Source organism: Podarcis raffonei, chromosome 14 (genome assembly GCF_027172205.1).
Source record: "Podarcis raffonei isolate rPodRaf1 chromosome 14, rPodRaf1.pri, whole genome shotgun sequence".
Taxonomy (NCBI): domain Eukaryota; kingdom Metazoa; phylum Chordata; class Lepidosauria; order Squamata; family Lacertidae; genus Podarcis; species Podarcis raffonei.
Genome location: NC_070615.1, coordinates 40,276,824 through 40,304,115, shown reverse-complemented (window position 1 = coordinate 40,304,115; position 27,292 = coordinate 40,276,824). Strand labels below are relative to the sequence as shown.

The 27,292-nt window shown below is 46.7% G+C and overlaps 1 protein-coding gene across 2 annotated transcripts in view; it reads right to left on the bottom strand.

Moving 5' to 3' along the window:
• Positions 1–27,292, bottom strand: part of REXO5 (RNA exonuclease 5) — a 42,819-nt gene that overhangs the window by 3,176 nt on the left and 12,351 nt on the right. The window contains exons 7-20 of one of the 2 annotated variants that reach the window (XM_053366113.1): positions 26,234–26,322; positions 25,815–25,930; positions 24,881–25,019; positions 23,199–23,293; positions 21,939–22,041; positions 19,277–19,386; positions 18,340–18,448; positions 17,413–17,523; positions 16,200–16,337; positions 15,646–15,738; positions 14,822–15,041; positions 14,394–14,602; positions 12,650–12,759; positions 7,333–9,678 (exon numbers count right to left, since the gene is read on the bottom strand). In XM_053366113.1, the coding sequence (XP_053222088.1) occupies positions 9,615–9,678; positions 12,650–12,759; positions 14,394–14,602; positions 14,822–15,041; positions 15,646–15,738; positions 16,200–16,337; positions 17,413–17,523; positions 18,340–18,448; positions 19,277–19,386; positions 21,939–22,041; positions 23,199–23,293; positions 24,881–25,019; positions 25,815–25,930; positions 26,234–26,322 (1,706 nt within the window). In that variant the 3' untranslated portion in view covers positions 7,333–9,614. Of the gene's footprint in view, positions 1–1,565; positions 2,087–7,332; positions 9,679–12,649; positions 12,760–14,393; positions 14,603–14,821; positions 15,042–15,645; positions 15,739–16,199; positions 16,338–17,412; positions 17,524–18,339; positions 18,449–19,276; positions 19,387–21,938; positions 22,042–23,198; positions 23,294–24,880; positions 25,020–25,814; positions 25,931–26,233; positions 26,323–27,292 lie in introns of those variants that run through there. The other variant, XM_053366114.1, reaches the window with a different exon arrangement.

Below are 27,292 nucleotides of genomic sequence, written 5' to 3'. Positions count from 1 at the left end.
AAGCAGCAGCTCCTGTACACTTTTGCCAGTGGGACAGGGGTGGAAATCTGCATGGATGGACTCCAACTCCCATCAGCCCCAGGGAGCACAGCTGGTTGTCAGGGATGGTGGCATCTGCAGACATCTGGAGAGCCACAGGTTCCCTGCTGCTGCTCTGAAGGGGTGGAGCGGAGAGGCAAGCTTGATTGATTGCTAAAACGTGAATCTCTCATGCCAAGTATAAAAGGCATGTTTCTCATTTTTACACAATCTTTTAGACATGTAAACTTTGGGTGATGAATGGACATGATGTTGACAAGTACAGTGGTACCTCGGGTTACAGACGCTTCAGGTTACAGACTCCGCTAACCCAGAAATATTACCTCGGGTTAAGAACTTTGCTTCAGGATGAGAACAGAAATCGCGTGGCATCGGCGGCAGGCCCCATTAGCTAAAGTGGTACCTCAGGTTAAGAACAGTTTCAGGTTAAGAACGGATCTCCAGTACGAATTAAGTTCTTAACCCGAGGTACCACTGTACTTAAAAATGTGGCTGATGTAAAAATAGGTATTGATTTGGACCCTGCAGTGAAATCTTCCACAGCTTGGAGTGAAATGGCTGCAGAAACTCATTTAGCACAGTCGTGGTAATTATCGGCTGGAAAATGAGTTGATGGCTGTAGTTTCTGTGGCATCCTGCTGCCTTTTTCCAGAAATGTGATTTTTTATCTCTCCCTCCCCGCTTCCTGGTAATAAAATATTTACGCTTCCTACAGATGGCACGGCAATGTGGCTTACAAAGGCCTCCCGAGGTAAGAGGAGCGGAACTTGGGCAGCAGTGAGGCATCCTTGGAAACCCAAAAGTTACACCCATGCTGCACCAACAAAGCCTGGCCAGAGGTACCATTTTAAATGCTGGTTCCCAGGTAGGCCAAGCTATTGGCAAGCATCCTTGCAGCATGGCTTTTGCATGCCTGACACATGATTCATCTCAAGCAGATTCCCAGGCAAGACACGTTAGTCATTCAAAGGGATGGGTTGTGCAGGCACTGCCACCTGCATGCCCAAATTCCTGCTGTTATCATAAGGGGTGTGTAGATCCATGTTCCAGTCACACCTGCATAGTAGTAGATTGTCACAGATAATACTGTACAGACAGAGTTTGGGTGGCAGGACATGTGCTTTGCAGGCTCCAATCTCAGCTTCCATCTCTGGCATCTCCAGGTAGGGCTCGGGAAAACGCCTGTCTAAAGCTGCTAGAGAGCTGCTGCCAGTCAGTGCAGTCAACACTGAGTTAGATGGAACAATGGTATGAGGCAGCTGCTATGTTTCTACAAATACTCATACATGATCGTTCCCAATAGGAGCCCAATCTGTGTGGAGGTGGCTTAGGATCAGTTATTTATGGGGATTTAATAGGTAAGCAATTAGACTGAGTGTTGGCCATGGTCCATATGTGATGGGTCATTTCTAAATGGGTTTCTCTTTGTTGGGGTGTGCGGCTTGAGCAGATACTGCCATAGTCAGAGGTTTGGACTAGATACAAGCACGGACTAGATACAAGCAACAGGGAGTAGGTCTTTTGTGTTTGCAGAATGGCAATCCCTTGGTTTATATAGGCTCCTATCCAAATCCCCATTTGAGAGATGAGTGGATTTACCCAGTTGCTTCCTGTATTTGTCCTGTGGGTTCACTTTGCCCTGTATTCTGCTCCTCCTGAATTTCAGTTCAATGTACCTTCCAATTTCTGGAATTGAAGCATGCACATCACTCTGCTACCAATACTCTTCATTTTCACCTTTGGGGGGGGGAGTCTTCTGCCACTGTGCATATCTTGTCTGCCATTGGCAAGCCACTGGGCTGCAAGAGGATTGATTTATGAAGATATTTGTATACTGCTGTTCAGGTAGACCTTAAAAAGCTGACTGCACACAATCAGATCAGGGTTGCTTCTGCCAAAGTGCTCTCAACGGCTCTGTGTGCTTTGGAAACGTCAGAGGCAGGGAGAGCGCTGCATCCAAAATTTGGAAGTTAGAAACACTTCTTTGAATGGAAACTTCCTCATGTTTCAGTAAGAGTCATACAGTGGGGCTGATTAGCAGGAGATTCTGGTGAGACAAATGGAAGCACATACTGTAATTGCAAAATGCACAGTTTAAGATTTGGATTTAGAGGTATGGAAAGAACTGGCACATGATGTAGAGGTGGCCAGCAGCTTTGAGGGTTAGACGTGCTCATGGAGAAGTTTTTCAATGGTTTACTACAACCATCTGGTTGACCACTGTGAGAACAGGATGCTGGCCTAGGTGGGCCTGATCCAACAGGCTCATCTTAATGTTTCTTGTATTCTTACTACTATTGACGGCTATAAATCTCGATCTTAGGCAATATGATACAGTTGCTGGGAAGTAGGGCTTGTGTGTGTTTGTTGGTTTGTTTGTGTATGTACATACATATACAGTCATACCCCGGGTTACAGACGCTTCAGGTTGTGTTTTTTCGGGTTACAGACCTGCCGAAACCCGGAAGTATCAGAATGGGTTACTTCCCGGTTTCGGCAGTCGTGCATGCGCAGAAGCACCGAATCGCAACCCGTGCATGCGCGGCGCTGTATGTTGCAAACATTGCAGGTTGTGAACATGCCTCCCGCATGGATCACGTTCGCAACCCGAGTGTCCACTGTACACACAATTTCAGATGTAACAGAGAGAAGCAATATCAGCTCACATGAACAATAACAATAATCCACCCATCTTCATTTAAACACATAGGTAGTCCGTATGTCGAAACAGATCACCAAACAAAGGGGCAGCTCAGATAGGCCTCTGGTCTATACTAGCAGGGCTTTTCTTACATCTTTAGCTATGCTGTGAAAAAGGCACAGGCTTCTTACAAACACCTCCCTCCCCCCCCCCCCCCGATTATGTCTATAGCAACTAGGTGGTCCTCCCTGAAAAGTGAAAAGGCTTTTCATGAGAGTCTGTCAGCCCTGTCTGCTCTCGGAAAACAACGCTGATTCATTTCCCCAGTTCTGCAACATGCAAAAAAAACTCATTTAAAAAACAAAACAAAGGAAAAGATGGAAAATAAGCAATCTCCCTGCATTCGTTCCAAATTAGGCTGTAGTCTCCATTTGTCAACTCAAGTCTGCTTCCCTCTGCTCCATTTCTTTATAGGATTAATGTTGGACATTCGAAACAATTTTTCGGGGGGGGGGGGAGAGAAATTTGACTATACTTGTGAGAAGTGGTAGAGTGCCAACTCTTGGCATATGTGCTGTCTCTCCCTTGCTCTTTCGGCTGCCGGTCTTGCACGCCATCCGTCTGCCTTCTGAACCAAGTGGCCTGCCGAGATGCTAATTGGCCGTGAGTGTGGTTGTGTAACCCGCTTTCCAAATTCAGAGCAGTTGCTGCCTTTGTTCCTTTTCCTTTCCCTCGTTTGTTGTGCAATTCCTTTCGACCTGTTGCCTCCCTGTCTTTTAAAACCTAAGGCTTTAAAATACATAAATAGGGGTATTTTTGTGGGGTGTGTTTAGCAATAAGAGGCACGAATAGATGCATCCAGCAAGCCGGCCCCATTGCTAAGGTGAAACAAACCATGCTCACTCGTAATTGGATTTTGTTTTGGCTGCATGCACACTGTAGATTTAAAGCACACACCACTCTGAGAATACTGGGAATTGTAGTTTGCTGAGGGCGCTGGGAATTGTAGCTCTGCAAGGTGTGAACTATAGTTCCCAGGGTTCTTTGGCATGGTGAATGTGCTTCAAATCTATGGCGAGTACACAGCCTTTCTCTTCAACACACTAAAGAGGGTGGTTCAAGCGTGAGACAGTTTTGCAGGAAAAGTCGTTCCAGAATTCTAGGTTAACGGCTGCTTGTACCTGTGGGACTCTAGCGTCAGAGTTATCAGCTTTGACAGCGCAGTGCTTAATATTTCAAGACTACAACACTGAAAATATCTGTAAATGGGGCTTTCTTAAGTGTCTGTTTGCAAGAGGTTCCCAGTCACGCAACCCTCCAGCAAGGCTTGGGAGAAGTGGAAGGACAATACGCAACTGAGCTTTTTCTTGTCTCTCTCATCTCGCTTCCACACGACCTGCTTATTGAGCATTCGGCCTGATTTGTTTGCACAAAATTCGCTCGAGAGGTTGCATGACGCCCGCTCTTTATGCAGCATTGATTCCAATTTGCTTACCACAATGTCAAGCAATTGCTATCCTGCTTTTCCAATGGTTTCCCCCACATCACTTACTGCAAAAAGTCCACCCCCATTTTTCTTGGCTTAAGCGGTTTTGTCATGCAAAGGTGCCAAATCCCTTCAATTCCCCAACTTGAATTTGACGACAGGCGATTGGATTCCAGCTGCAAAAGAGCAATAGCCTAGAAACAGCCTGGGAAGCCTTAAAATGCCTCGTAGTTTCTCATAGAGGGAGGCCATTGGCCTTCACAGTGATTTATCTCTTCCGGAAGCCTGATGCCTTATTGATTTGTTTGTTAGATTTGTATCTCACTGATACAAAGCAGCCACCAAACTTTGCCATTGCCAAGAATGATTTAGATGTTTTGGTACAAAATCATGGGAAGTGTAAAGCCTTGTGATTCTTGAGGGGAAACCTGGAGGGCTGGATTGGGCCCCTCCCTTTGTTATTGTAAAATGGAGGGTGGAGTTTCTTAGTTTAGTCTTGGAGCAGAAACAGAAGAGATGGAAAATGAAGAGCTATAATAGGTTTGGAGCCACAGAAGGGTGAGGAATGGGGGCCAGAGCAGTTCCTTTATGGAAACCCCAGGCTTTCCCCCATAATTTTCATCTTGCATTAAAGGCTCTACTCCCTTTCAGAGATAATAATGAACAAGATGCAGGCTAGGGCTGGGAACACTCCCTGCCCGAAATCCTAGGGAATGGCTGCCGGTCAATGTAAGCAACACTTGGCTAGATAAACCTCCCTACAAGGCAGCTTCCATGTTTACTTTCCACTGTCCTGATCAATGGCGACAGGGATCACAACTCTGGGATGGCATGCAGTTCTGAGGCCCCCTTTTTAAAAATACAACTAATTAATACCATTGATTAGCTGGTGTTTCCGTCCTGCCTCCACCATTGCCTCCGACAGTTATGTCTTGTAGCCAACAAAGTTGGCTAATGCAATTCTGGGCTGCATCAATAGGAGTATAGCATCTAGATCAAGGAAAGTAATAGTGCCACTGTATTCTGCTCTGGTCAGACCTCACCTGGAGTACTGTGTCCAGTTCTGGGCGCCACAGTTCAAGAAGGACACTGACAAGCTGGAACGTGTCCAGAGGAGGGCAACCAAAATGGTCAAAGGCCTGGAAACGATGCCTTATGAGGAATGGCTAAGGGAGCTGGGCATGTTTAGCCTGGAGAAGAGGAGGCTAAGGGGTGATATGATAGCCATATTCAAATATATTAAAGGATGTCACATAGAGGAGGGAGAAAGGTTGTTTTCTGCTGCTCCAGAGAAGCGGACACGGAGCAATGGATCCAAACTACAAGAAAGAAGATTCCACCTAAACATTAGGAAGAACTTCCTGACAGTAAGAGCTGTTCAACAGTGGAATTTGCTGCCAAGGAGTGTGGTGGAGTCTCCTTCTTTGGAGGTCTTTAAGCAGAGGCTTGACAAGCATATGTCAGGAGTGCTCTGATGGTGTTTCCTGCTTGGCAGGGGGTTGGACTCGATGGCCCTTGTGGTCTCTTCCAACTCTATGATTCTATGATTCTATGAAAGTTTTTCCTCAGCATGCCCCAAAAGTCTACTCTGCACAGTCTACTAGCACTGAATACAGCCCTACGAGCCTGGCGTGCGTTTGGGGATGGGGTGTCACCCCCCCCCCGCTGTTGCAAAAAGCTTTGCGCCTCCAAAATGCGCCACCTTCATAGCTCAGTGCAACCAAGGTCAATGACTCTGTGGGAGCAAGAGATGTGGAGGAATTAGAGCAGGCAAACCTTGTTGAGCGCAGGTGCGAAAAGCCCATCTGCTGACATTTTCTCACCTACACAACTGCAGAATGTACCTGTCTTTCGTTACATGTTGTCACCATTTAGCTGCTTGAATACATTTCTGGCGAGAACCCGGTGAAATGGTCGGTGACTCAGCCAAGCTCCTCGCTTCACTGTCGCCTATTTTCCCCTCAGGCGGCTGCCATTTTTGTTTGCCCGGAACGTTCCGGAATTAGGTCAGGAGGGGATGGAGCTGGGCCAGGTCTGCACCTCCACAGAAAGTGTGTTACATGACCTCCCTCACAGGAAAAAGAGTACATGGACAAGACCATAGATGTGTAGCCAGACAGATGGTGAAGTCGCATTGGCTCATGACCCCAGGCCCCTTCCCAAAGTGGGAGTTGGGGGGTCTCATCTGAAGTGTGGCTTGGGGGATCTAAGCTCAAGCATTGTTAAGTCAGCCCAAATTTGACACATGCCTTGCAGTCATGAGCTCATGAATTTATGACTTATTTACATTTCCATACCCTCCAACATTTCTCTGATGAAAATAGAGATGTCCTTGATGATGATGATGATGATGATGATGATAATAATAAATTACCCTGCCCATCTGGTCTGGGTGGCTTCCAACATATATAAAAAACTGTTAAACATTAAACCATTAAACATTTTAAAACTTCCCTACACAGGGCTGCCTTAAGATGTCTTCTAAAGGTTGTATAGTTGCTTATCTCCTTGGCTCGGGGGGTCAAATAGCTCCATACCCTCCAACATTTCTCCAATGAAAATAGGGAAAATAAGGAAAAGCGGGACATTCCAGGATCAGATCAGAAACCGGGGCGGCTTCTGTAAATCTGGGACTGTCCCTGGAAAATAGGAACACTTTGAGGGTCTGCATTCCTATCCACCCACCTGGGAGCTTGCAGCATGATTTCCCCCTACCCTGTTTTTATTCTCACAACCCTGTGAGGTAGCGCTTGGCCCATTGATCTTCACGGCTGCGTAGGTTTTGAAGCCAGGTGTTCAAAACCAGACTGATCCTGAGCCCTACACAAGACTGACTCTTCCTACTTGCTGCTTTCTGCACATCGAACCTCTCTACTTTTCTGGCCGCCCCAGTTTTGATGCAGGCGCAGTTCAGAGGCTCCTTTGCAAGGATAGGCAGCCTCTGGGTCTGCCGATGAGGTGGGATCCTGGTCAGCCCCAGCCAGCATGCCCAGTGGTCAAGGATAACGCAGTCTTAACAGTAGCTGAAGGACTGCTGTTTTTCCCCAACTCCCATGCTGCTGTTCTAGCTATCTCTTCATAAAAGTGTATTTATGTACCTCCCTCTTGCAAAACATCAGTATGTGTATAGGAACATAAAAAGGAGAGCTTTAAAAGCAATGCAGACCTAAAGACGACAAGACACCCAGTTGTACCAGCATCAAAAGTCTTACCTGGGCAGATCGCAGTTGGCATCCATGGCTGGTTTTGTGGTGCATTTGCTGAGCACGCCTGGGGGCCTATTGCTAACCTACGAAATGTACTGGCCCTGCTGTTGTTCCTGCTCTTTGTCACTGTCCGTTCAGTTGCCCATTCCAAGTGTGGAAGCAGCGAGGAGATGGAAAGGCTTCTCCAACCTGCCTTGGCCTCTCTCTCTGGGCAGTTGTGAGGATTGAGCCCAGAGGGAGGGCAAGCATTTAGGCAAAGGGGAAGTGGTGGCTGCTTCCTCTGGAGGAAGTCTATTTCCGGCCCCGCCCCCAACCCCAGGAACACAGGAAGCGATCCTTGCTGCATCTAGTTCAGTATTGCCTACACGGACTGGCAGCAGCTCTCAAGAGGTTTCAGGGAGGGGATGCTCTTAGCCCTGCCTGGAAATGTCGACGGCCCACAGTTGTTCCCAGCTTGGAGCTGGCATTGGGTGTATTATCATCAATGATTTCTTATTCCTGAAAACAAATCTAATCCGAAGAGTTCTTTTCTCCCCAAAACATGTATTCAGAGATTAGTTTGTTTCCCTAAGAGGCCTTTTGCTCTTAAATCCCATTATTTTTTCCTCTTTTGGGGGGCACAGGGCAATCTATGCATGCTCAGAGGGGCTGCTGCCTTTGCTCAAGATGCTTTTAGAACCAAATGGGCTGCAAGCCTACCAGAGCTATGGTCATGTGGGCTTCCAAAATATATTTGAAATAAATGAATAATAATAATTAAGTCTATACACATTCCTGCCTCGGCAAGAGTTTCTCTTTCTCTCTCTTCCCCCGCCCCCCGGTGTTCCTCCACCCCACTCAAGCCGAAACCTTTCCTTTTATGAAGATGGAAAAAGATCAAAATGTGTGAATCACAGATTCCATTTTCCCATGGGCAAAGTTAAGTGTTTTGCTCTAAAATGTGCTACTTCCTGCAGGCTGGATGGTATGTGTGTGTGTTGAAAATGCTACAAACGTTTATGAAAAGCTTAATTATGGGACCTAAGAGGCAGAGATTGGTGGGTAGCCCTTGTCTATGCACCTTTTGGCCCCGGGGGTGGGTGGCATTTTGTTACATACATGATAGTGTGCCTGTTTAAAACTTCCAACAGTTAACATTATTTCTTGTTAAATTTCTCTCTCTCTCTCTCTCTCTCTCTCTCTCTCTCTCACACACACACACACACACACACACACACACACACACAAAGGCCAATATTTATTAGAGAAGAATGTCCTGAGAATTTTCTCATTTAAGCAAACCCTTAACTTGTTGGGCGAATTTTACACACAAGGAGAATATATTTGGCAAACTCTTCCTTCCTACTCAAAATTTGCCTCCTGCAAATCCGGGTGGTGAATTTCGGTTACAGCTGTTCGAATCCAACCATTAGATAATGTTGGCTCTTTAAAAAGCTAAAAGTAAAGGACCACTGACAGTTAAGTCCAGTCGTGAACGACTCTGGGGTTGCGGTGCTCATCTCGCTTTACTGGTCAAGGGAGCCAACGTTTGTCCGCAGACAGTTTTTCCGGGCCATGTGGCCAGCATGACTAAGCCGCTTCTGGCAAAACCAGAACAGCGAATGGAAATGCCGTTTACCTTCCCACCAGCTATCTACATTCACTTTGATGTGCTTTTGAACTGCTAGGTTGGCAGGAGCTGGGACCCGTCGCAGCCCTTCTGCTTGGCAAGCCCTAGGCTCAGTGGTTTAGACCACAGCGCCACCCGCGTGTTAGCTCTTAACATAGCTTTATCCAGTATTAACCGAGTGGAAATTTCTCAGAATCGGTTTTCTTTGAAAGTCTCATTTCTGACCCTCTTCCCAAAGTACTGGAGAATTCTCTTGCCCTGGAGAATATTATGTGAAACTCCAACCCATGCCACCCGAAAACAAGATGGGAGAATTTTGGGGATCCATTTTCACTCAGCTCCACCAAACCCAGACCCAATTGGCTTCTTCCATGCTCTTTCCCCCCACCTAAACATTTGGTTAGCAGTTAGCAGAGGTTAAGTGAAGGTGGAGTGGAGGGGGAACCCAGCTTACTGAATTAATAACCAGATCAGCTTCTTTCATATTTGACTTGACTGATTTTAATATTTAAAACATTGAAGGAATGGGGTGTGTGTGGACTTGCTGGTGTTCAGGATGCAGGGCCTAAATGAAATCACTGGAGCTTTTAGCAAAACCAGGGCGTTAAAAGCTGTGAAGGGCAAACAGGAACCTCAGGAGGCGGGCTTTTCTCCTTTGATTCCCAGCAGGCCCAAGCCCTGGAACGATTCGGAGCCTCTGCAAAGCAAGCGACAGGAACCAGTGTTACTTTCCTTCCAGGGACACAGTGCTGAATGTAAACTCTGCTTTTTGCAGGCAAACAGAAAGCTGAACAAGATGCCCTGTGTGGGCAAAAGGTCTTTATTTAGTCATTTATTTATTATTATAATTATATCCCGCCTTCCTGCCAAGGAGCTCAAGCTGGCGCATGTGATCCCTTGTTTTATCCTGACATAAACCTTGCGAGGTAAGATTTGGCTGAGAGAAAAGCGACCGGGCCTTGGTTGCTTAGTTGGTGGAACATGAGACTCTTAATCTCATGGTTGTGGGTTTGAGCCCCATGTTGGGCAAAATATTCCTGCGTTGCAGGGGGTTTGGACTAGATGACCATTGTGGTCCCTTCCCACGCTACAATTCTATGACCACCCAGTCAGCTTCATGGTTGAACAGGGATTTGAACCCTGGTCTCCCAGGTCTTAAAAGGTAAAGGGACCCCTGACCATTAGGTCCAGTTGCAGCACTCAACTTGCTTTATTGGCCGAGGGAGCGGGCGTACAGCTTCCGGGTCATGTGGCCAGCAGGACTAAGCTGCTTCTGGCGAACCAGAGCAGTGCACAGAAACGCCTTTTACCTTCCCGCCAGAGTGGTACCTATTTATCTACTTACACTTTGATGTGCTTTCGAACGGCTAGGTTGGGAGGAGCGGGGACAGAGCAACGGGAGTTCACTCTGTCACGGGGATTCGAACCACCGACCTTCTAATTGGCAAGCCCAAGAGGCTCAGTGGCTTAACCCACAGCGCCACCCGTGTCCCTCTCCCAAGTCTTAGTCTGACACTATAACCACTATGCCATCCTGACCCTCAGGGCAGGTTCTCTGGAGCCCGGTTTAAGCAAGCCCTGGCTCCAACATGTAGGCTGCTTTTCACACCTTTATGTCAAATTGTTGGAGCTTGGTGAGAAATTTTGGAAGGGGTGTCCAGGAGGGAAGTTTTGTATGGAAGAACTATTGCACTTGGTTCAGCTTGGGCATTAAAACCAATTTCTGGGCTCCACATTCTTATGCTCCTCTGGTTGGTGGATCTTGGGACTATAGTAAAAATAAAACAATGTAGACCTTCTGATCGGCAGGCCCTAGGCTCAGTGGTTTAACCCACAGCGCCAGCCGCGTCCACTTGCACTATGTACTCTGGTGCAAAAAAGAGAAAGAAAAAGGAATACGGTACACTGGCAAGCTTTCAATAGTTAACAAAGAGCAGGAAAATACAGGCATGAATCAATTCCTGTGTGTGACCCCAGGCTTATCAGGAGCAAAAAAATGACTTACTTGGGAAGCATCTAACACTTCCCTGCCACCCCCCTCCCCCCGCTTCAAATAATCAGCAGTGAGGGTTTAGGATCAAAGGATGGAGGCAGAGTGAATTTGAAAAGGCCTGCAAGGGCTCATCCCTGCATTCAGACCTCCCCTGGGGCTGATTAAGCTAATGTGGTGTTGCATGCAGAGCTCAGGAAAGAGAGCAGGGTGAAGTGGGGGCTGGAGAAAAGATCTATAGCTACTGATATAGCACATTAAAAGAATTATTGCAAACCAGCGAAAAAACTGTAGCAGCAGCAGCAGCAGCAGCAGCAGCAGCAGCAGCAGCAGCAAGAGACTCCCCTCCTCCCTATACCCCAGTGAACTGAAGAACAGCCAAGCCGGTCTAGCCTCTAGGGTGCACGGCTGCCTTTCTTTTAAGCCCCTGAAAAATAATAACAGGAGCCCAAAGCCATGTAACTCTTGCATGGAGGAGATAACTGAAAAGCCATAAAGCAGCAACTGATATTTTGTGCTAGCTGTCGAGAGCGGGACTGGAAGATTCCAACCAGCTTGAGACGGTAGGACTGCGGTCAGTTTTAAGGGCTTCTTGTTCCCATCAAGCTAACTGAGGCATTTCCCAATTTTCCTTCCCACATTCATTTGGGACACCCCTGAGGCCATGTGGATTGGAACCTTAGTGTTCTGTGCAAATTTTTGACTGTCCTCTATGGCTATTGGCTCATTCATGAAATCTGAAGATGTGTGCATGCACACAAAAGCTCATACCAATAACAAACTTAGCTGGTCTCTAAGGTGCTACTGGAAGGAATTTTTTTATCATGAAAGCAGGTCACCCATCCAGGCTGAGGAGAGGAAATGGAGATAAGAAATTTGTGCAAGGGGGGTGGAAAGAGATTTGGTTTGAATATGATGAGTGTTTGCTTTTCCAACCCAATCATTTAGTACATTTTATCTAAATGGCACAGATTCACATTTCCTGGTTTTCTGTATATATATTTTTTCAAATAAATAAAATTCCTGCTTGTATTCACCATAGCCTGTCCCACTCTCACCCCTTTTCATGTCCTGGTTTATTCTTCAGGGGGATTCAAACCCCCAGCACCACCTTGTCAAGGCCCACAGAATGGTAGGGTTTGAAGGAATATCAATGGTCATCTAGTCCAACCCCCTGCAGTGGTCTTTCAAAGGCCACATAATGATTTTCCTGCCTGTTGTAGCAATTGCAACGTGCTAGATGCTGTATGATTTTTAATTGCTTTTTTTTTGCTTCTTTTATTTTCTTATATTGTATTTCATTGTGCTGCAATTTGCATTCCATAGCAGAAAAACATAAAAAGGAAATTGAAAATTGCTACCAATACTTACTGCAGACAATCCTGTGGACCACCTGAATGAAGCATGAAGGTCACTGGTGCTCCATGGAGTACAGCTTGGGAATCCCTGCTCTAGACCTGTGTTCTTCAACTTTAGGTCCCCTGATGTTGTTAAGACTACAAAACCCATCATCCTCAGCCACTTAGCCAATGGTCGGGGATGATGGGACTTGAAGCTCAAGAACATCCGCGGGCCCCAAGCTTGAAAGACAGTGCTCCAGATGATGAGCTTAGTTTTCAACATTAGAATTCAGTGAAAGCAGAAAAAACACCCACAACGCAATCGCAAAGTTTTTTACCTGTTTGTGCCTGGTAACAAAACAACACAGAGCGTGTGGTTCGGCAAGCACCGATGCAGCTGTTTGATTCTACGGTCTAATGTCTTCATGGCTTTCTTTAAATCGTCTTCCTGTGTAGAAATAAGGCGAAGGCTGTCCTTAAAGCAAAAACCCAATAACCACAATGACACTGGGAAGGGCAACAGAAAGTTATTGCACGGTGGGCAAAAGAGCATTGGTAGTAGGGTCCCCAGTACTTTAAATTTGCAATTGAAAAAGAACCCATGACAAACTGATTATTTAAGTGCTTTGTGGGCATTTAAGTCAGGGATGGCTTTTTTGTTTTTATTTTCTGGCCCAAGGACCACAAATGATGTTGGTCATCTCTCTGAGGACTGCATAGCAGCAACAGACACGGCCCAAACAAAAGTGGGTGTTGCCAAAATTGGCACAGTCCCCCTGTGCCCCAACTCTTGCACCTTCACCCACACATATGGGCAGAATGTTAAGAAGAAGAAGAGGAGTTTGGATTTGATATCCCGCCTTTCACTCCCTTTAAGGAGTCTCAAAGCGGCTAACATTCTCCTTTCCCTTCCTCCCCCACAACAAACACTCTGTGAGGTGAGTGGGGCTGAGAGACTTCAGAGAAGTGTGACTAGCCCAAGGTCACCCAGCAGCTGCATGTGGAGGAGCGGAGACGCGAACCCGGTTCCCCAGATTACGAGACTACCGCTCTTAACCACTACACCACACTGGCTCTCTGCTTAAGAAGCTCCCTGCAGGATCGGGCCAGCTAGTGCAGCACTCTGATCTCCCAGTTTCGAACCAGATGCCCAAAGGAAGCTTGCAAGCGCAACTTGAGCACAACACCCTTCTCTCCACTTGCAATTCACAGTCACCAGTATTCAACTGTACGTTGCCTCCAACAGTGGACATTCATGCATACAAATCTCTCTCTCTCTCTCTCTCTCTCTCTCACACACACACACACACACACACACACACACACACACAGAGAGAGAGAGAGAGAGAGAGAGAGAGAGAGAGAGAGAGAGAGAGACTACGTTGATCTCAGCTGATTCAAGTTCACTCCCGATTCTTCCTTTGCAGTCATGTCTTGAATTCAAATCCTGGCTAAAAAGAAAGACGTTCTCCTTTGAATTCAAGCTGGGCTGGAAAGGGATAACACTTAGATTCCTTTCCCAACTCTACCTTCCAGATATAATTCTGCACTGAATGAGGTGCTGAAATGAACAAGCAGCCCTGCAGGTCTGTCTGTTGGACAGCTGACCATCCTACAATGTCAGGTGATGGAAAGGAGGGTGTGGTTTGGGGTAAACACATGCCACAGGGGAAATGAGGAGGTGCAATGGACCTGTGTAGGCTTGTGGGCCACAAGAGTTCATCACCGCTGCTTCCCATCAAGCCCTGTTCTGTCCTCTCCTCTCCTCCCACCCCAGTGCAGGAAGATGTCAGTGGATGGGGCTGGCAGACCAACCGTGAGTTTGCCACCTCCAAGTACACATTGTTCCAAGGTTATGAGTAACGCATGAACGCAGAATAACAGGAAGCCGGTGCAGATGGTTAGGATTATATCCTCCAACACCAAATGAAGTTTCTAGACCAGTCATCAAGAACACTCCACTGGCAGAGTCCGTTATCAATGCTGCAAGCTCAGGAAGGTACCAAAGAGGTAACCTTTGTCCCAAGCTCTGCATTCAAACCACTTTCCCACGACACGTTGAGAGCAAGGCAAAAAGCTCACCGAAGCAAAGGGCCGTTCCTTTTCCAGGAAATGAGCTTCAAGGGGTGGCTGCGGAGCAAGGAGCTTCCCGCCATTTTGATTCACGTGACGAAACCATTTGTGGAGACGCGCGGGCGTGAGAGCCCTCCTGCTCTGCATTTGGCTGCCTCTGGCTGTCCGTTCCCTTATGGCTTCGAGAGCATGGGAGGCGCTTTCTGGTGTGTGGAATTCTAAAACACACACAAAAATCAATTGAGTGCTATTTCCTCAGCCAGGACAAATAACAAAGATTAACTTTCGCTGGGGGAGATTCCCAGGATGGTGTTTGTTTGCTCAAAAGCCTGCCTCCCCTCATCCAAGAAACTGCAGGAATAGACGGCATATAAAAAATAAAATTATTTTTTATTATTATGGCGCCTAGAATCCAGTTCCTCAGGTGCTGTACTTACTGAGAAAGCAGTAATTCCTCTGTTTTCCGGTTCTGGGATCCCTTGGCAGGAAAACGGCATTTAGGTCTTTCAAATAACCCAGCTTCTCCCGCAAGCCTGCCTCGTTCTGGGCTTTCCCCAATCCTGCCAGGTAAAGGACGCCTTCATTGTCTGCATCTCCTTCCAGCTCCTTCACCAGCACCTCACAATCGAGCGTTTCCTCAGTGACGGGTCTCTGAAGCTGAAAGGCACCAGAGGAGAAACAGACCATCACTTGGCACCCTGCAGTCCAGAGGCCTTCTATCCTGTGTGCACAAGGGCATTACTTAAGGGGCTGGTGGGCTTGCAATGGGCATGTAATGCTTTAGAGGAATTTGGAAGATGCAGGTCAGAGCAGAGGGTGGGTTTCCCCCTGACACACACCTTCTTTCGCAGCCTGATCACTTGGAGGCAATTTGTATGCGCCACAGGCGAGTGGCTCCATGCAGGTCTACTGTGGAAATATTTTGCTTAACATGATTTTTTGTCATTGAAATACACTGCAGATGCCTGATCTCCCTGGAGACCTAGAGATGTGACGATAGACTGCTCTGCCCTCCTTTCTTTTAGCAAATGTTTTGTGCCACTGGGGAAGTGCTAATTCTGTACTGATTTGTTTTGGATGGTTGTATGTGATGCCAAGAAAAGGTTTGATGATGATGATGATGGGAGCCAATTTATATCCGAAGCAAAGTACTGGAGAGTTCGGAGACTTATGATGGTGGAAGACAAGATGCTGCTGTGTCTGCCCACTGCTGCTCTCCGCCCAACACTGTCATGAATGCAGGGGCAAGATATGAGCTTACCTTGATTGAGGATCCTGCTACTTCTGCGCCATTGAGACTCTCCAGGGCAAGCTGGGCAGCCTCAAGCACTTCATACTGGATACAGACGTGGGGCTTTAGAAAAAGAGAATATTGCAACAGATCAGCCCAGGTCATAGGTCAATAAACCATGGTTTTACCAACCTCAGAACAAGCCATGTGGCTGCCTACCCCCCCCACATGCCTGGCTCGTTAAACCATAGTTTCCTGTGAGTCCCAACTGTGGTTTAAGCCACATTTGCAAACCATGATATGAAGCCAGCGGCAACGGACAACTGTGTTTAGAAAACCTGTATCCCATTTTTCCACTACAAAAGCCCCCAACACAGGTGCTGCTTCTTTTTTTTTAAAAAAATAAAAAATTATTAAACAGAAACTTCAAATGAGAAAAAGGGCAAACATTGAGAATAAAAAAATAATATGAATTCAGTACAAGGTTTTTGAAAATAAAATCATAAAAGTAAAAAAAACCAAGAAGAGGTGTAACTACATGTGCTGCCTCCCTCATCCTAGCAGAATTCCTTTTGCTTATTTACCTCAAATGTTTCTGTGATGGCCCTTATTGACAGAACATGGCCGTATTTCTTAAAGGTTCTCTTCAGAGACTTCAGGCAGAAGTCTTTGGCAAATGGGCCTGCATAGAGTGTCAGCATGTTGGCCAGCCTGGTCCTCATCTGCGATAAGGGGAGGGTTTAAAAACAAAATTAGTTTTTCACTTCTGTTCCAGAACAAGGCTGGTTGCATTTTGGACCCCCAGGATCTTCTTTTTTTAAGTAACTTGCTCTCCACCTCAAATCATAAGGCTTTGGGAGAAGATTCTGGGCAGATAAAGGAAGCATTTCTTTCACACAGCTAAACTCTGGAACTCGCTCCCACAGGAGGCAGTGGTGGCCCCAAACATGGATAGTTTGAAAGAGGATTAGACAAAATCATGGAGGACAAGGAGATATGTTATGTTGGTGTAATGTGAATAATGGGCTAAATTACACAGTGCTTGGGCTTGTGTTTTGAGGAGCACATTTTCCATGTCTGGGTGCTCTTGAGATAAGGCTGCCAGGTGCACTGGGTTACCATAGCAACACCAGCCAGGTTGAGTGCCTGACTTGCTGAGTCATTCACCCTCCCATTGGTTCAGGACTGCTCACTCAAGGCAGGATTTCACAGAACGGCCACCCACAAATCCACTCCTGGTTTTATGCACCCCACAAAAAAGTTATTCTTCTCAACAGCCTAGTTTAGGGAGAGGAGAATATTTTGTTGTTGCTACTGTTAAAAACACACAATCAAATCAAAACAGGGAGTCAGAAAGCATTACCAACCAATAGCAAATCATCCGGAGACGTTCCTGTCAATCAGATTTTGGGGAAGCTTTTGGCCCTTGGGATGTCACTGAACTACAACTCCCATCACCTCTGGGCTTGCTTGTTGGCATAGACGGGAGCTGTAGTTCAGCAACACCTGGAAATAATAATAATAATAATAATAATAATAATAATAATAATAATAATAATAATTTATTATTTATACCCCGCCCATCTGGCGGGGCTTCCCCAGCCACTCTGGGTGGCTTCCAGCAAAATATTAAAATACTGTAATATATCAAAGATTAAAAGCTTCCCTAAACAGGGCTGCCTTCAGATGTCTTCTAAAAGTCTGGTAGTTGTTGAATAATAATAATAAAGGTTCCCCACACCTGCATTGGGTCTTGCTTTGGCCACCCCTGTGGAAGGATATAGGGAAGCGGTTTACCTTGGAAACTGTTTCTGCAACCTGGTTGGGTGTGGCATGCTGAGAATCCAAAGCAAACTGAATTACGCTGAAGGAGGACCCGGGAATCTCTTCCAGGGCTCTCTGGAGTACCTAAACAGAGAGAAAGTTGGGTAGGAGACATTTGGAGTCATGGGCTGCAGGGTCAATAAAAGTGAAAACCTGACTGCATGGAAAACAAATATTTGGGGCAGTGAAGGCTTTTCAGCCTGAGGACTGCTGTGTTCCTTTTTGGGAAACCTTCTGAGGGTCACATAACAGTGGTGGGTGGGGCCAGATGCAAACATGGGCGGAGCGATGGATGCAAATATTACCTTTGTACAGTAAGTTACGTAGCTTCTACACAGGCTCACACACCCTTCCTCTGGATAAGGAAGAGGCATTATCAGAGTTCCAAGGACACATTCCCAGCCAAGCAAAAACTCTCAAGGAGGGTGTGAAGCACAGCCATTGAGGAGTGTGGCCCGCAGAAAGGGGGTGTGGCCTGTGGAGAGTCCTCCTGAAGGCCAGAGAGAGAAGCCTGGCTGGAACTGACAGGAGCCCAAAAGATCAGGAGGGCAGCTGGCTGACAAAGGCTCTGTCAGCAAAATACACTTACAGTTAAATAGAAAAAAGAAAAAGGTAAAGGACCCCTGACAATTAAGTCCAGTCGCAAACGACTCTGGGGCTGCAGCGCTCATCTCGCTTTATTGGCCGAGGGAGCCGGCGTTTGTCCGCAGACAGTTTTTCCAGGTCATGTGGCCAGCATGACTGAGCCACTTCTGGCGAAACCAGAGCAGCGCACGGAAACGTCGTTTACCTTCCTGCTTCTGTTGGGAAGGACCAAGGTGTGTGGGGTTTCTCAGCTTTGGAAAATGAATATTAAGCTAGGAGAAAATGTCAAGGCCCGGAGGGATATTTATAACTCACTTGCTTATTAGGAGAGCCAGTCTGATTTTGACAATTGTAGGAAGCTCCCTCATTCTGTTGTCCCAGAAGCAATGTTTTTTGACCAACAGAGTGCAAGATGTCTAGAAGGCTATAAGACACACACACAAAAAAACCAACAATGAAAGCAAAATCTATTTAAAACAGACAGACAGACAGACAGACAGACAGACAGACAGACAGACAAACCCACTGTCATGTTTAAAACTGACTACTCACTTTGGTTAGATAATAATAATGTTCAATATTTATATAGCTCTGTAGGATACTCAAAAGTCCTTAATGGACAACCCCTTGTAAATTGGACAATATTATTATGCTTCATAATGCAAGGAGGAAATATTTAATTAAAGGCAAGTGGGAACTTGCAAGGAAACTTCTAACGAAAGGCACAGTTACCCTGGAAAACATCAATAGTGCTTTTTGAGTCCACACTGGACAGGGGGTGGTGGTAATGTAATAGAACTGCATCACAAAACAGTGATAACAAATAAGGTCTGAAAAAACATGGGGCCAACACAGGAAAAATCCAAAATGCAGCAGGCTGATACCATCTGGATTTGCTGTACAAAGTGAGTGAACGAAGGTTGGCAATTCCAGATTAAACTGTGACAAAGGAGACAGCCAAGAGCGCTAAAATGTTGAGTTTTCCAGCTCCGGCTCCTTTTGCAAAATCAACAACTGGCGATTGCGACAAGACCACGGATCGTTAGATGAAGGCAAGCGGATTATCATGCGGACAATGTGTCCTGAAAGGTGCGGGAAGCTGAATTGCACAGTGTTCTTTCCAGAGACTCTGCCGGCACAATAATAACTTGTCTAAGTGGAGTGATGGTGCTACGGAAGGCTGAGATACGCACATCGCTCAGGCAAAGGCTGCCCCAAAAGGAGAATTAAACACAGCACAAAGGTTATTTACCATTGGATGGGTTTCCTCACCCCGTTCTTTTGCTGCGGCAAGGCACCGTTCCATGCCTCTCCCGTCTCCCTTTGCTTTAGCTGTCTTGCTTCCAGGTTCAGCTCTGCTACCTGGTGTGAAGCCAATATAATTTCACCAGACATTCCCCTTTCCAGAGTCTGCGTTCAGTCACAGTTGCAGGTTTCTGATCTTGGTGTTTCGCTAGGGGCGTGTGGAAGCGTTTGCGCGGATTTCCCTTGCAAATTATGCCCCCGTACAATATTAAGAATTAGGGCGAGGTCTTGGCACCCAGGAAGAAAAGGGGGCTTGAAGAAAAGAGAGCCAGTGTGGTGTAGTGGTTAAGAGCGGTAGTCTCGTAATCTGGGGAACCGGGTTCGCGTCTCCGCTCCTCCACATGCAGCTGCTGAGTGACCTTGGGCCAGTCACACTTCTCTGAAGTCTCTCAGCCCCACTCACCTCACAGAGTGTTTGTTGTGGGGGAGGAAGAGAAAGGAGAATGCTAGCCGCTTTGAGACTCCTGAAGGGGAGTGAAAGGCGGGATATCAAATCCAAACTCTTCTTCTTCTTGCAACTAGATCACGTTTCCCCCATTCTGGAACCCTCTGAACATTTTGAACTCCTTCCAGCCCCAGTCAGGGGGGCAAACGGTCAGAGATGATGGGGGGGGGCGGAAAATCAACAGAATCTGGAGGGCACCATGTGGGAGGAGATGGCGATGGAAACCAGACTTTAGGCCACTGCTGGCAGTCAAAATGGGAACCTTCTGGCAGAGCAGAAATTAAATCCCTCACCTCCTACTGCAACTAAGCCTCTGGACTCAATTATCAGCTGAAATTTGGCAGGCGTCATGGGGGTTCATTATCTTTAGGTGCCTACAGAATATGTGATGGTTTTAAGAATGCTTTTCCTGAGGTGTGACTGGGTCATCTATGAAATATTAATTGTACATCTGTAGGGTGCTTTTAGGTTTTGTTGGAATGGTTTAAACTATTTTTTAGAGTTTGCCAAAAGGGTTTGATCTTAACACAACAACAACAACATGTAGTACAGTGGTACCTCGGGTTAAGAACTTAATTCGTTCTGGAGGTCCGTTCTTAACCTGAAACTGTTCTCAACCTGAGGTACCACTTTAGCTAATGGGGCCTCCCATTGCTGCCGCGCCGCCGGAGCACAATTTCTGTTCTCATCCTGAAGCAAAGTTCTTAACCCAAGGTACTATTTCTGGGTTAGCAGAGTCTGTAACCTGAAGTGCCTGTAACCCGAGGTACCACTGTATTACTAATAAGCCTAAGAACTCCAAACTGAACTGAGCACTTATCCTTCCCCCGAATACTTCCCTCTCCCTCTGTTGTCTCCTCGGGGGGTCACATTCGAGATTGTAAGCTCTTTGGGGCAGGGATTTGTTGCCTTCTTACCCTGCAGAGCAACCTTCACACCAATGGCTCTGCGAGGGAACGATTCCCTGTCTCCAGGATTTAGTGACAGCTCTCCTTTGCACTCTCCAGATTAAACTCAAATTAACCACATCCATTCTGGGGGCCTGTAAATCTTATCAGCAGAGCTCCCCATCTATAGCTCCTCTTGGGTCTTCAGAGAGGCTAAGGGGGCCCTCTTGGTAGTTCATTGTGGGGTAGATATCCCAAGAGAGGCCATTTTCTGTGATGGCTCTAAGATGTGGCATTCCCTCCCCACAGAGGTCTGCCCGACACCTTGCAGAGCTTTTGTTCTCTGCTGAAGACATCCCTCTTTAACCTGGTCTTTGAGATCGGGCAGAGGCAGGCAGATTTAGGACCCAGCCTGATCTTTCTCACTGCAGATCGTTTTAACTGATTTTAATATTTTCACAGTGCTGTAACTTGCTCTGGGACCTCGTGGTGACAAGCCTGACCTATCTGCATACTTGCAACATCTGTTTTTATTCCGTATGATCAGTCACACAAGGCAGCAGGTTCACAGCTATTATAAAATATGCTTCGTGGAAGTCGTGGCTCGGCTGCTCTGGCTCCAGGGAGAGTGAGGGAATGTAATTTGAGTGAAGTGTCCTATTTGCAGCATTTGCCATGTGTATTATTCTTATATTATTTGCATTTTTTGGGGGGGATATATAACATTTGGTTATGGTTCAGAGTGAAGAATTCATCATCAAGAAAGCAGCTGCTCTAGCTAAACCCTTTCTATGGGTCAGTGATGCATTTGGAGGAATTGGTTACATTCCACAAAGGAGTTTGTCGTCAAAACTGTTCCCAAGGACTCTAGATTACTTGGGCTTGAAAAGGACTAATTTGTCGAAATGGGCTTGCAGTCACCCTAGAGTGTCAGACTCAAACCCCACCTGATCAGAACCACAGAACTGTAGAGCTGCAAGGGGACCCCAAGAGTCATCTAGCCCAACCCCGGCAATGCAAATTAACGAATTAAATCCCACAAACTTATTTCAAAGGCAAAGCAAGCAAGCCCTTACTTTCCTCTCCCGCTTTGACGTACTGCATCCCAAACATTTAGGGTTGGTTCTTTCGTTGCTCCCTGGCATTTTCTCCCTCCCTACACACCCTTTCAAGCTGTCAGCAGGCATACAATCCTTTTGCAGACAAATATTTTTCAAAAGAAAGGAAGAAAGGAAGGAGGGAAGGAAAAGAAGCGCAAAAGATGCAAACCCACATACCTTCCTGGGTCCTTGGCTGATGAAATACTGGGCCAGTTCAAGGGCACACTTGGCATCTTCGGTTGGATCATGGCCGCTTCCGTCTGTGCGCTGGATTTCCTTCCTGCAGAGGAGAAAAGCAAGATGTGCAGAAGGGTTAAGTGCGGCAATGCAGCGAGGGCCGTGGTAGCAGCACACTCTGCCTTGCAGAATGGCTCTTTCATGAAAAGAATCCCCCTTTGTGGCCGAGAGCAAAGACAATCTCCTTGTGATTTCCGGGATCTGCTCTGTTTTCCAAACCTTGGGGTGGAAGTTGGCACAATCTGACCCCTCACAGGTTGGAAAAGGGCTGTAGCTCAGTGATAGAGCACCTGCTCTGCATGCAGAATGTCTCGGGTTCAATCCCTGGCATATCTCTGGAGCAGGGCTGGTAGGGACCCCGTCTTGAAATCCTGGGGAGCTGCTGCCAGTCAGAGTAGACTGGTGACTGGGAGCGGCCGCCGAGACCATATAACACCGGTCCTGAAAGACCTACATGGGCTCCCAGTACGTTTCTGAGCGCAATTCAAAGTGTTGGTGCTGACCTTTAAAGCCCTAAACCAGGCTTCCTCAACCTCGGCCCTCCAGATGTTTTTGGCCTACAACTCCCATGATCCCTAGCTAGCAGGACCAGTGGTCAGAGATGATGGGAATTGTAGTCTCAAAACATCTGGAGGGCTGAGGTTTATTTCTTTGACATCTGATGGGAGGGCGTTTCACAGGGTGGGTGCCACCACCAAGAAGGCCCTCTGTCTGGTTCCCTGTAACTTCGCTTCTCTCAGTGAGGGAACTGCCAGAAGACCCTCGGAGCTGGACCTCAGTGTCCGGGCTGAGTGATGGGGGTGGAGATGCTCCTTCAGGTATATAAATTCAATTCAATTCAAAATAAAATAAAATAAATACATACATACAGTGTGATCCTATATAACTACATACTCGAAGCAAGCCCCATTGAGCCCAGATAAGCATTGATAGGATTCCAGCCTTAATCAATTGCAAAATCTTCTGCTTAGAATGATCGCCTTTCATGATTCAGCAGCTCAGCATTTCACTTATTATACACTGACTTAAACTGTTGGTAGAGAATGAGAGTCTTAATCTTAAGGTCATGGGTTTGAGTCTCATGTTGGGCCAAAGGATTCCTGCACTGCACAAGGCTGGACTCAGATGAGCCTCACAGTCCCTTTCCAACTTTATGATTCTATAGCTTGGGGGTGATGGGTGACAGGGGAAATACTTTACCTTAAAACTGCTTCTGCTAAGAATTTGAGCTTGAATCGTTTGCCACCCTTCCTGGCAAAAAGAAGAGAAGTATCTATAATGTTCGGATGCACCATCTGGAAGAAGCAGAGAGGGGTGTTAGAATACATGACTCAAAAAAGGGTGTCATTTTTAAGTTGCAAACAAGGCTAGGAAACTCGATCTTTTGCTACTGGCCCAGATTTGCAGCCTGCAAGCTGGAAAAATACTAATAGTGAACAAGAAGGGCCTGTTGTATCAGGCCAGCAGCCCGTCCTGTTCTCACAGCAGCCAACCAGATGCCTGTGGGAATCTGCCTGCAAGCAGGACACAAAGCCAATGACTCAAGATCGCCTTCCTCCATGGCTGGATCTAGACACGTCCAAGAAGTGATTCAGTTAAACACGTTGTAAACTTCACACAGGGAAGTCCCGTTGGCGAAAAACAGGACTCCACAGTGCCATCTGGTGTCAAAGTGTTATAATACATATAAAGCGCTTTATCTTTACAAATGTAGCTGAGTCCCACTCGATCCTTTAGTGTGGCGGCACTTTGGAACTCCCTGCCTGTTGAGATCAAGCAGGTGCTTTTCCTGTGCTTTTTCCGACACCTGTTAAACACATTCTTGTTCAGAAAATCCTACTTAAGAGGCTTAGAAAGTTAAGACGATTCTAATCTGTTTTAGCATTTTAACTTTTATACTCTTTATAAAAGTGTGGTTGTGACTTTTTCCCTTGATTTTACTGCTTTATCTTTCTGCAAGCTGTTCTGAGGTTTTCTACAACCAATGGCTTCCAAGTTACAAGATTCTGAACAGTAAAGATCTGTTCGACAGCGGAACAGACTCCCTCGGAAGGTTATGGATTCTTCTCCCTTGAGAGATTTTTAAGCGGAGGTTGGATGGCCATCTGTCTTGGATGTTTTAGTTGAGATTCCTGCATCACAGGGGGTTGGATTAGATGACCCTCGGGGTCCCTTCCAACTCTACGATTCTGTAAGTGGTGTATGAATTTTGTGCAATAAACAAACAGCACCTTGCCCGCCTGCAACTCCTAGCACCTGGTATGCAGAGGCAAACTGGCTCCAACAATGGAGGTAGAACATAGCTGTTATGTTATGTACAACTAGAGCTGGGTAATATATCCTTGCAAGGATAATTACCCTTAATCATCCTTGTTTTTCCTTCTCCAGCTGTCTCCCGCTGTCGTGGGAGCTGCCTAAATTAAGGCAGAACGGAACTGGAAGCCAGGGGCAATATATATCTTTCAAAACCAGTTTCAAGTCCACATCATGATATTGGTTTCAGAATTTTTGACCTGGCAATACATTGCGAATCATGATGTGTGTGTGTGTGTGTGTGTGTGTGTGTGTGTGTGTGTACTATGCAAAAATCACAATGTGGAGTAAAATGCGTGAAGCCAGCCAATGCCTCTAACACAGCTCCATCCTTATTTCAGACGTCGTGACATACTGGTATACATCAAGATCACACATATCGCCCAGCATTAATAACAATCCTTGATAATAGCCCCTAGACGGCTAGATGGACAGAGAGCCTAACTCGGTATAGCTCCCTGTGTTTCTAAGGTTAAACATGCAGATTCAATTTCCTTGCCCTTTACGCAAGAGGTCCAAGCCCTGAGAGGAGTGAGACTTGTCGAAGGAAAGGAGACTCACAGACTCACTTCTAGAGCTTGAAGGTCAAAATTCAAAGAGTGGCCCACTAAAACCGCGTCAGAGGGCAGCAGCTTCTTCAACCGGACCTGGATGTCGGCAAGGGTTGTCGTGACAGGAAGAAGCAGCTCTTCTGTGATGCCAGAGTAACTTCAAAACACAAGAGGAGGGGTAGTCAGAGCCCCTGAAGGGACACTGCATTTTTAAGCCAAGACAAAACTCTGGTGAGAATCCAAGGCACAGAATCTCGCCTGGCCTCTTCATTTAAAATCTGATTTGAAACATCCCGAATTTCCTTCTCTTGGCCAAATCATACATTCCCTGTGGAACAGCTCAGACCTGGCCTTTGCAGGGAGAAGGGGTGTCACAGAACGGCCTGCGTCGCTTCAGACAGCCAAAGAGGGAAATGTAGGTTTGTCCAGAAAGGGTACGTCATTTCTGATGATCAGTCTGTGAGTGCCGATACTTATACTGCCAAATCTGCATTACCCAGGTAGCAGAGGGGGATCTCAGCTGGTCCCTGAATGAGTGCAGTGTGGGTGGGAAGGTTTGCAGAAATATAACAATTCTTGAAAGAAAACCCTATGGGCAGGGGGAGGATCATCCAAACAGCCCCATCAAGTCTGAAAAATGCTCAGTGGCCACAGAAGGGGAAGCAGGGTAACAGAAAAGGGATTTTGGGGAGGAATGGCTTAGATTTTCCCAGCCTTGGTTCCCCAGGTGTTGTTGGAGTACAATTCCCCTCATCTCTGACCAGCTGGTGAGAGCTGTTGTCTGGCAACATCTGGGAAAAGGGTAGCTGAGAGTATCTTGAACAGAAGCAATTCTAAGTCCCACGTGCTAACTCTCAATTTATGGGATACACACACACACTCCCCTGCAGCACCTAGGCTTGGGGTTTTTCTGCCCCTTCTCCCCCACAGAATAAATGGGTGACAAGGGTACCTTGTGAGGTAATTTCTTATTGGTAACTTGGGCTTGACCAGCTCATTCATAATGCACCGACCACTGGCATCCACTACTGAGATTCGCGTGAGTTCGGATCCCTTATCGGTGAGGCACTGGGGAAAACATTGAGAAGCAAAGAACATCAAGGAAAGTCTTGACTGGCTCAGGCTGAGACCTTGCTTTCCTCCCCACAACATCCAAACCCCTGCCACGTAAGTACAAGCCCACAAGCAAAGGGGTCTCCTGACCAGGGCTGGTTCGAGTACTCAGAGTTGCTGAGGAGGCTTTTAGGAAAGACCTGGCAACGTTTCACGCTGAAGGTCTCCCACAGTTTAAGCCTCAGATACGGCAAGGAAACATAACACAAGCACAACACTCATTTCTTTTGTTTGTCAGTGAGTGTCACGCCAACGTACCATTTCACAGTCCAGCCCAAAGAGGGGACTGCTGTCTGTCGCTGGGCCATCACAACAGGTGCGGACAAAATGGCTGCAGTTGCTGAGGCCTAGAGAAGGAAGTGGAGGTATTTCAGCTCCAAAAGACATGGCAAGAGCCAGTGTGGTTGGCGCTTCCATTTCAAGAGAACGGTGTGCAAGTTCTGTGACGTACGATGGAAGGCCAAGGAAAATGAAACTTAGCTCAGTCTGAAAGAATATATCCGAGTACTCTGAAAATCATTTGCCCACCAACAAAGGGTAGATCTGGCTGAAAGGGAGCACAAGGATATCTGCAATGATTGGTGCAATGAATCATAATTATGATTACTTAATAATTATTGGACGCGGGTGGCGCTGTGGGTTAAACCACAGAGCCTAGGACTTGCCGATCAGAAGGTCGGCGGTTAAAATCCCCTCGATGGGGTGAGCTCCCGTTGCTCAGTCTCTGCTCCTGCCAACCTAGCAGTTCAAAAGCACATCAAAGTGCAAATAGATAAATAGGTAAACTGGCGGGAAGGTAAACGCCGTTTCCATGCGCTGCTCTGGTTCACCAGAAGCGGCTTAGTCATGCCGGCTACATGACCCGGAAGCTGTACGCCGGCTCCCTCGGCCAATAAAGCGAGATGAGCGCTGCAACCCCAGAGTCGGCCACGACTGGACCTAATGCTCAGGGGTCCTTTTACCTTTAATAATTATAATATTATCGTATGATTGTAGAAGGGACGTGGCTTTGAGAAGGCGTGGCTGTGATCGTCATGAAGGGACTCTGCGCTTCTAAATTTGCCACCACATGACTGACTAGAACGGTAAGCGATGAGGTGGCAGACGACAAAAGCAGACTTTTTAACAATAGTATGGGTTCTAAACAGCAGCTAGCATATAAACAACGGTTTGTCATGGGGTCTGACCTGAATCACCTTCTCAAGCTACCCTGCCTAATTTTATTCCATTGGTGATGCTGAATAGTTAAGAGAATTTGTACACATCGGTACATGTGCTCCATCCCCGAACCACGGCATCCCCCCACTTTTCAAATAA